The sequence below is a fragment of the Ptiloglossa arizonensis genome, chromosome 12 (genome assembly GCF_051014685.1).
Source record: "Ptiloglossa arizonensis isolate GNS036 chromosome 12, iyPtiAriz1_principal, whole genome shotgun sequence".
In the NCBI taxonomy this organism is placed as follows: domain Eukaryota; kingdom Metazoa; phylum Arthropoda; class Insecta; order Hymenoptera; family Colletidae; genus Ptiloglossa; species Ptiloglossa arizonensis.
The window spans coordinates 6,507,697-6,517,498 of record NC_135059.1 but is presented as its reverse complement, the minus strand read 5'-3'; the positions used below and the strand labels follow the sequence as shown (position 1 = coordinate 6,517,498).

General features: G+C 48.5%; 1 protein-coding gene across 1 annotated transcript; it reads right to left on the bottom strand.

Moving 5' to 3' along the window:
• Nucleotides 1-566: 566 nt before the first annotated feature.
• Hasp (Hig-anchoring scaffold protein) lies at nt 567-9,289 on the bottom strand. The gene is made up of 5 exons (XM_076324250.1): nt 7,994-9,289; nt 6,685-6,815; nt 6,340-6,580; nt 5,377-6,178; nt 567-3,881 (listed from the first exon to the last, which is right to left on the bottom strand). Exons 1-5 carry the CDS (start codon nt 8,796-8,798, stop codon nt 2,462-2,464), a joined length of 3,399 nt encoding a protein of 1,132 aa, XP_076180365.1. The 5' UTR covers nt 8,799-9,289; the 3' UTR covers nt 567-2,461.
• Between the last annotated feature and the right edge of the window lie 513 nt (nt 9,290-9,802).

The window sequence follows — 9,802 nt, the reverse complement described above, 5'->3', positions numbered from 1 at the left end:
GCTCTGCTTATTTTCAGACTTAATTACCTCGGATGTTACAGCATAATCACCGATCGCGGCGCGGATCGATCCGGAGATACCGAATCCGCCTCGAGTCCCGGCGCGGTGGCCGTTTACGAGCGAGCACGCACCTTAAAAAAAAATCGGCTACCTGGTCTCGCGGTTGACCGATGGAAATTATTCGTGAAATTATCCGTGCGGGGACAAGCGGATCGCGAACCGAAACGAAATCCCCCGTTAAAAGGAATTCCGTACTTTGCAGCTTTTACGGCTTCCGTTTAAGTCCCTCGTGTTCGAGGTTTTAATTGGACGATCTCTCGAACCTCGATCTCGTACCACGGGCGAAACCTCGCGCCGTAGCACGCGTTCACTTTATCAAACCCGGCCTAATTATTTCGGGGCCTAATTATTTAGATCGAGGAGCGTGATTTTAATTGGAATACTTCCGTCCCGTTTACCCGCGTTAAATGTATCTCGAGGATTAGTCGAAACACGGAGGATGCGCCGCAAACGGGGAGTGAACGATCGTTTCGGGATAGATTGACGTACAACGTTCCGTTATTCTTCGTATCATAATACTTATTATTCACTAATGATACTTGTCCGTGGCGTTTTGTTCGTAAAAATGCACGTGTACGAGTGTGGTTGTTTGATTGTTTGCGTGTGAAATGCGTGGACGGTCGATAGACCGATCGATACAAATGGCTCGAACGTGTTCCGGACCTTAAATATTCACAAGTAAAAATTAATTACAAAGAGAAGGACGGGAATATCGATACGACCGTAGATTTCCTTTTCTTTTTCATTTCGTTTTCCTTTTTTTCATTTTTTTCATTTTTCGTTTCGTTGGTATCAAACCGAAGAGAAAGACGTCAAATGAACGTATGTACAACGTTACGCGATACAATGGGATCGATTTCGATAACAGTTAAAAAACCTATTTTTAATCGATATATAATATTTAACAAACACAGCCCGCAGTCATGAAACTTAATTGTCAACGAATATCGTTTGATTTAACGAGTTCCGAACGTGTTTCATGCGATTCCCACAATATACTTAAAATACGTTAACATATTCGCTACCAATACGATGTTTCCGAAGAGCTTAAAATACTTTGCGATGTGAGCTAACTACGACAAAGAAGGTGAAACGTAAAACGTACGTTCGCGCTGCGATTTACTCTAGATGTAGCAGCCCGCTATGTCTAAAATATTTCGACCGTTTGCGATTGAAACGCGCCGATTCCGCGATCGTTTCGCTTCGATCGAGAATCGAATACCTCGCTGGGGATTTATTCGTCGATCGTTGTTCGTAAAACATCAGGATCCGCAGAGGGTATGAAAAATAGTGGCTCGAAAATTTACACCCTCGTGAAAGCAACCCTCTCCAAGTGACCGTTGATTTCTTTTTCGTTATCCATGACGCTACCGACGTGAAACGTAAATTTCCAAACCACGTTCTTCGACACCCTGTACAAGAAAATTCAAAACTTTCGCGGCAATGCAGGGAAATTCTTCGGGAGCTGAATCTATACACCAGGACGAGTAAAAAATATTCCAAGAACGCATATCCTATGTATCTTCTTATACATCTCCTATATATCTTGTTTTCCGAGTTTCGAACGTTCAAAGAAAATGTTCAAAGTGTCCATCTCGTTCTCCGACATTTTTATCTCTGGGCCGTTACGATCTCAAAGGTCAGCAACTGACAAGTAACTAAACGTTGTCGTTCCCTGGATCGATCCAGGAGTAATCTTTCCACTTGCCGACCGTAGATCCGCGAGAAAGGATACCGCTCGCGAAACCTTGAACGTTTCCTTCGTCGCGTCCGTAACTCGAAAATTAAGTTACACAGGACGTACGAATTTACAGAACGTTCTTCACCGGTCTTGTACGTCGACCCGCTCCTGAACCACGAACCATTTCGGAATCATCCTGTACGTCCGCGACGGTACGCTACCGTCGAGCAAAAACCAAGGAAACCGTTCGCTCGTCGAACGAGAGCGAATCGTGAGATTCGAGAATCGACTAGTCGCTGGGTTTCGAATCCCGCGTCGCGAAAAACCGTCGCAAAAATCTTGTACGCGTCCGAGTCGCCCCGAGCGCGATTTCAACCGCAAAAGGTGAACGCTCTAGCCCCTTGACACCGCTCAGGGAAACGACACACCGATTATCGCGTAACGATCAACGAGAACGAAATAACGAAACGTGTCCCGTGTGACGGACACGCGCTATCGGCTCACATCGCTGGCGAAACTGTCGAATAATGACACCCGTTAAATCGGGTCACACCGAGACTTGCATGGAAAAGATTTATTCATCAAAAAAGCGCGATACACGTCATACAATGCGCATCGACGAGGGACAACGATTATTACTATCGTATATGGTGTATACTCGCCTAAAATCGATTGATATCGTTAAATGACTTAATAAATTCCGTCAATATCACAACACAATTACATTCCCCGTTTGCTCGATCGCCTGCGCACCGAGGTGACAGTGGTGTACGAGGTACGGGCCACTCGTGACCGCGGGACAAGGTTCGTCGGTATCATCGAGCGTTTCACGTTCGTTCGGTACTCGTCCTCGTACGCGTTCAGATACAAGTTCTTTAGAAATATTTGATTATTCAGCTCCGACGGCGAGAGGAATCGCTTCGTGCGGCTCTGTTGCTGGGCCTCGAGTTCGTTCAACGTGAACCGTCCCGTTTCATCGTCGTCGTGGCTCCTCGATCGTTTCGCGAGCCTTCGACCGCGCCTCGAGCCTGCTACGATGCTCTTCGTCTGATCGTTCAGCGACAACAGCCTCCTCTTCTGACGGGACGGTCCTGTGTCCTCGGAGGTGTTTCGTATTCGCTTGCTACGATGCTTCGGGGCACCCTCTTTCGCTGGAATCTCGTTGTCCAGGACCGAGGACTCGTTGCCAGGGACAGTGGACGATCGATCGTCGCGCGACTCGATCTCTCTGGGTGTCGGTAGGGTCGTGGTGGTGGTTGTGTTCACCGGCCAGGTGGACGACGTCACGGTGGTCGTGGTTACGGTGGTCGCGGTGCTCGTCGAGATCGAGGACGAAGCCATCGTGGAGGTCTCGGTGGTCTCCTCGGTGCTGTTCAATCTCTCCTCTATGATATGTTTGAAGAAGGCGTACATCTCGGCGACGGTGAACATCGTACCGTTGCTGAGGGTGAATTTAGCGATCTTCATCTTGTCGATCAGGTCCTCGGTCGCGTTACGCGCCTCCAGCCTCGAGAGTTTCTCCGTCACGTAACAATTTACGAACTCGTAGAACCCCTTGTAGTAGTTCTTGCGGTGTTTCTTCTTCTCCTTGGGTTTCTTGGCCTTGTCGGTATGGGACGTGCCGTTTTTCTTCTTCGCGTCCTTGCGGCTCTGTTTCTCGTTCCAGCGCATCGATTTGTTGTAGAAACGCATGATCCTCTCGAATTCGCGTTTCAGCTTGATGAACTCGCGTTGGTTCCTGATCTCGAACTCCGAGCGACCTCGGCCCGAGTTGTTCTTGCGCGACTCGGACAGATCCACGTGGAAGAAGTTCTTGCTCATCGCGTTCAGGAGATCGTGCATGCTACCGTTCGTCGAGTTGTTCGATTGTCTCGCGTCGATACGCTGCAGCTTGCGATAGACGATCTTCAGGAACTCGATCATCTTCTCCTCGCGCAGCCGCGATCGGTTCCCGTGGCCCGAGTGCTTCTTCCAGGACAAAGGTTCCACGGTCGTGTTACCGGTGGTGTTGGTGGTGTTCTCGTGACGCGTCGAGTTCGAGATCTTCGAATCCGTCTTGTGTTTCGCGTGATCTTTCCCCTTGTTCATCTCCAGGTGCAGCAACTTCTTGCCGATCTTTCGGAAGAACTCGATGAATTTCCTGGGAAAAGATTTCGCGCGTTTCAATTGGACGCACCTCGCCGATCGTTTGGGTGTCGAGGGATCAATTTTATTCGATTAACGATCCGGTGGTGAAATTTGTATTTTTTCGTTGGGAAATATTTCATGCCACGACTCGAATTTTACGGAAATTTTTTTATTTCTTATTTATTCGTTGCGCAAAATTTGTTCGTTTTTCGTAGGGAAATTATTAGGGAAAAGTAGGTATATTTTTCGTTCGCGTTTGGGCATCGGTTTTAAAAACAGAGCTTCCAATTTATCGATATCGTTATCGATGTATCGATACACCGAAAAGAATCGCGCGCAATCGAGTGCTGTTCGAACGCGAACGTTTATCGGATCAAAGTTTCTTCGATACTGAGGATAAATTGCACGTGTCCAACGATAAACGTTAACGTTATTACTCGTGGAAGATGAACAATGTTTCCGTAAATTTACACAACGGAATACTTTTTTTGCAATTTTACGTAATCGCGAATCTTGGTAATTTTCGCATTTTGTAATTAAAACGGTCTCGCGTCGAGGTAACGAGAAACATAAGCGGACGGTAATGCACGTATACGAATTATATGCGATGCAAAACAATGCAAACAGCTGACAAAAGAACAACGGAAGTACGAAAGAATAGCTATCGCGGATAATGGTAGCTGAGAGGAACGTTTTCGAGTTAAATGCGGGATACGTGGAGCGCTACTTTGAAAATAATCTTCCGAGAAGACAAATACGGTGGTAGAAAACATTCTACTTGTTTTTTTTTTATTTTTTTTTTTTTAACACGAATTTTCAGCTCCATTTCATTTCGAGTTTAAGGCTTGCGCGCCTCGCGAAGAGGAAATAAACTCTACGCAGAGAGTGAGCCGCGTAATTGTATCGCCTGAATTTTTTCATAAATTATTCGTCGTACGAGAAAACATTTCGAACGTTGACCTTTCGTCGAAATACCAAAGTCACCTCGTATCTATTACCAATAACGTGCAACGTTTCTACATTACGAATAAAAAATCGAGATACTTGATGCAAGAAATTAATAGCCACCGAGATATTTTTTACTCGACTTTTAACGCAAGAAGTGTCCGTTGCAAGCGATACAAGTACGTAGGTAATCGACTAACCTATTTAATGCGCGCGATCGTAAAATTATCGCATGCTGCGATACCATTTACGCGAAAAATTCCACCGAAGAGGAAAAAACGTTGGGCAATTTGTGCAAAAAGGACGAAAAAAAAAAAAGAAAAAAGAGACACGAGATACTGCTGCGAAAAGTGTGACGCGGGACAGTGTACACAGCTTTGAAATCCACCACATGCTGCATCATTTTTATGTGGTACATATTTACACCGAGCCGCAGAGGATTCGTTCCACGAGTTAGCCAATAACCTCGACGTTCGAAACGACGATCCAAATCCGCGTGATCGACGACCGAGGCGTCGAATCGATAAAAAAAAAAGAAACGACCAAAGTTCGAGTAAACTCACCGATAACTCATGGTCAGATCCTCGTCGTTGACGGACCTTCGACGTCTGCTCCACCGTAGTCTGGGATGTTGTCCGGGTATGCACTTGGGTAAGGTCTTCGGGCTCCAGTTTCCACCGATGCAAGTGGCCCCGGTGGGTCCGTCGTCCAACACGTAACCCTTGTCGCAGTCGTACATGATCTGCTTGTTGTTGACGACCTTCTTCACGTAGGGTCTGTAGTCGTAGACGCCCATGTTCCCGACCAGGAAGACCTTCCCGTTCTCGATGAAACCGGGAAAAGGGCAAAATACCTGGATGCAGTGGGGTATGTCACCGGTCCAGTTCCCGTATTGGCATTCGACCGACTTGGAGTTGTTCGACGGACCGCCACCGACCAGCTCGAAGCCATCCTTGCACTTGAACACCGCCTTCATACCGTGATCGGTCTTCGGAGCGATCACCATACCGTTTTTCGGCACCTTCGGCATCTGCTTGCACCTGGCCGGCGAGCAACTCGGCACTATCGACCATGTGCCGTTCTTGCACATCACCGGGGTGCTGTTCGCCGCGAATTCGTAATTCTGTACGCAGGATACGAGCAACCTCTCGCCGTGCTCGACGACGGTCGCGTTGTTGATGTGATCGTTGTCGTCGCTGGCCACGGTTATGTTCCCGTATTCTATTTGCGGCACCACGCACGGCGCGAGACACTGCGGTAGCGGATAACTCCATTTACCATCGGCCTGGCATATGGACGAAGCGTTCCCCTCGAGCTTCATGTGGATGTTGCAGCGGAAAATTATGCTTACGCCTAGGCCCGTACCTGTGAAAACCGTAGGAAATATTCGTATCGCGGATATTAATTCCATTCCGTGCGTCGCGGATCGGACGTTACCAAGACGATTCGTAACGGTCGTTTATTTTTACAAGACGAGGTTTATTTATAACGCGGCGTAGAACTTTTTTACTCGTGGCGGTACTCACCCGCCTCGATATTCTCGATCCAGCCGTTATACAGGACACCTGGTGAACCGCAATTAATTTCCTGGCAAGTCGGCATCTTTCCGGTCCATTTTCTGTCAGCGCCGCACCGTCTCGTACCAGCGCCGACCACCGTGTACCCGTAGTCGCACTCGTAATGCACGATGGAATTGTACGCGTACGAGGTGTACACCGCCTTCCCTTTTACCGGATTATCCGGCTTGGGGCATTGCACCGTGGTAACCTGAAGAGGAAAACATTCCCTCGTCGAAATGTACGCGGAAACGGCGAAACGCGCGCGTTTCGCGCGAGGGTGCCGCACCAGGAATATTTATGCGCGGGGCTTACTTGAACGCATTGTGGTGATTCTTTGGGGGTCCATGCGCCGTCCGCCAAACAGAGCTTCTCGGCTTTGCCAACTAATTCGTATCCGTCGGCGCAGTGGTACGATACACGACAGTCGTACGTGTAACACTCCCCTTGAAAACGAATTAAACCGTTGTAGACGGACTCGGGGAACGTTCCTTACTTCCCGGAGGAAATATTTCACTAACACGTCGGACTCAAACTTTCCTACATACGAGATTCTTCTATGCAAACTCCCCGATCTCTCGTTCAATACGAAATTGTTCTCGCAAAGACAATTCAAAGTATTTCGTACATCCGAAATTATTCTCGCGAAGACAATTCGCAATGTTTAATAGATTCGAAATTATTCTCGCGAAGACAATTCGCAATATTCGATACATCCGAAATTTTTCTCGTAAAGACAACTCACAATATTTCATAGATCCGAAATTATTCTCGTAAAGACGACCCGCCTTTTTTCGTAGATCACAAATCGTTCACGCAAAGACGCTCTACAATCTTTCGTAGATCCGAAATTATACACGTAAAGATTCCCTACGATCTTTCGTACATCCGAAATTGTTCTCGCGAAGAAAACTCGCAATGTTCAATGAATCCGAAATTGTTTGTTGAAGAACGTGTTTCGATACTACAATTTCGAAATCGTCCGACGGATTTCGTAATTTTCTAAATCGTGGATCACGATCGAAGGGGAATTGTGTACGAATCGTTGCTTCGCGACGAAGAAATTTATCCGAGCAACCTTAACGAGGGTCTCTTTAAACTTATTATTACCGATAGTCGCGACTCTTTCGACCCTTTGCACTCGAAGCTTTTCTGCTACCGGAAACTAGCACCTCGATGAAACCCTTCGAATCGTGTAATTAATTTAAAACGCTTAAATTTTCATTTCAACGTTTCATATACGTATGTTTACATCCTACGAGAAAGCAGCGATTGAATTTTAATTTCAATTCCAAGCCCACGATGGTTTCCCGAATCGGAGAAGGTACACCGAATTGAGTGGCGATCGAGTGGAAAGGGTTGAAATCTTTTCTTCCCAAAGTAGACGATACCGATCGTTCGCGGATATTAATAGTTCCTCTCGAACGATCGAAAATCGAAATTCGGTGACGATCCGAATAATCGGATGTTCGTTCTACGGTAAGAAATTTATCCGAGCAGGAGGTTCTCTTTATCCGACGCTGGTACGCTCGTGGAATGGTTTGTATCTCGAAAAGAGGAAAAGAGATAAAAGAAGAAAGTAAGAAAGTAAGAAAGAAAGAAAGATAAAAAGTAAAATACGTACCGGCGTGCCAGCCATTCGCGATGTCCGCCGGTGGTCCGCAAGTTTGAGGTTCGCAGGTAATGTCCGGACCGAACCAGCTAGCGGCACCCTCCATCAACAGGCATTTGGCTTTCCTGACGCCAGCGGTGACGTATCCGTGACTGCAGAAGTACTGTACGACGCTGTCCAGGTCGAAGGTCGTCTGTTCGACGAGCGCGTTGTGTCGCGCGTTTTTCACTTTCGGCGGCTGGGAACAAAAGGAGGTGGAATCTTTTTTGCAGGAAGGCGTCGTGCCGGTCCAGTGGCCGTCCGCTCTGCAGGTACGCTCGGTGAGACCGACGGTGTAGTAATCGGGATCGCAGGTGTAATGGGCTCGATCGCCGAAGAATCTTCCAGTCACCGTCATGACGCCGTGGGGTATCTCGGCGAGGGTCGGGCATTCCCTCTCGGGTTTTATACAGGACATACCGCATGCACCGTCGCATCTGCATTTCTTCTTCTTGCTTTTACAGTCCTCGTCCGCGGAGCATTTCCTCAGACACTTCTGTCCGAGTAGCTCGGCTTGTTTCTCGTCGCGCGGGCACATCGCCGACGGTGAGTTCCTCGGGTTCTTGTATATGCGTCCGTCGTCGTCCACCTCGGGTTTCAATTGGTAGGAGGGATCGTCCTCCTCGTCGTCGTCGTCGTCGTCGTCGTCGTCCTCGTCCCAGTCATCGTCGTCCTCGTCGTCGTCGTCGACGGCTGCCTGTTGCCGCAGCTTCGACTCGGACGCGACGAACAGGGTGCAGAGGAACAACAGCGAGAGCAGAACCGCACTGGGTCTCATCCTCGTAGTCTCTGGAGCGACACAGCCACGTAATAATCGACGACACACGGTAACCACGCGTATTCGACGGAGGACGCGTTTACATGACCGGAGCGCAGATCGCGTCTGATCGGCCGGGACCGTTCGAAGCGTCGAATCGGAACTGTTCGGCGGGGTTACGATCGTCCATCGAAGTCCTCCGTACCGGAAGCAGCTCTCAAAGCACCAGTCTCATCCCGAGGCTCCGGCGAGGACGACGTCGTTTCTCCCGCGACCGTGACTATTAATCGAGTCTGCCTCTTCGGCGTCCAGGAGGATTAGAACGGTGTGTCTCTCTCTCCGTCTCGTTCGCCGTCTCTCCGTTCCCCTAACTCCGTGGGATTTTTTTCTTTATTGTGCGGACTGCGGCCCCGTGCTGCCGGGAATTCGCGGATACTCGCGCATCTCTGCACGCGCATTCGGCCTGTTCAATACATCTCCTCACTCGTGCAGCTTCCAGCAGATGGCGAGGGACAGGGGAAAACTCCGGAGTTGCGCAGAAATCGTCTACCGGGCGGACCTCTCGTTCGCTCGTGGTACACGCTCTCACCGATGGGGGAGGGGCCGACGGGGGTGACGTTACCAACAGAGAGAGACAGAGACAGAGAGAGACGGAGAGAGAGGGGGATGCTTTCGATAGGGTTTATACAGTAACAATCGGAAACTCGATACAATAGCACCGAGTCTGAAAAATGTTGAAAACTCCGCCGTGCCGAGCGGATCTACTTTCCTCGAGTTTATATTAAATTTTATAGTCGAGGGGTGGCAAGGAAACGGAATATCTCGCCCCGACTGGAAATGTATTCTCTTGTTCCCAAGCCGCGGATAAACGTTTCCCGCGAAGAAACGCGGACCAAGAGAATTTTCATTTCGGCACGTCGAACGAAACTCTACCGTGCTTTCTCTTACATTTCGGTTTTAAATGGAATACAAATACCATTCGTCGCTGTTCCGTTTTTCTCGCACCACTCGCGTTATCTTTGCTT

Excerpts from the sequence above, each read along its gene's own strand:
- Hasp (XM_076324250.1), bottom strand. The coding sequence starts at position 8,798 with ATGAGACCCAGTGCGGTTCTGCTCTCGCTGTTGTTCCTCTGCACCCTG. Across the intron at positions 6,816-7,993 it reads CGCGAATGGCTGGCACGCCG|GGGAGTGTTACACGTACGAC; the intron begins GTACGTATTTTA and ends TTCGTTTTCAAG. Across the intron at positions 6,179-6,339 it reads GATCGAGAATATCGAGGCGG|GTACGGGCCTAGGCGTAAGC; the intron begins GTGAGTACCGCC and ends CGGTTTTCACAG.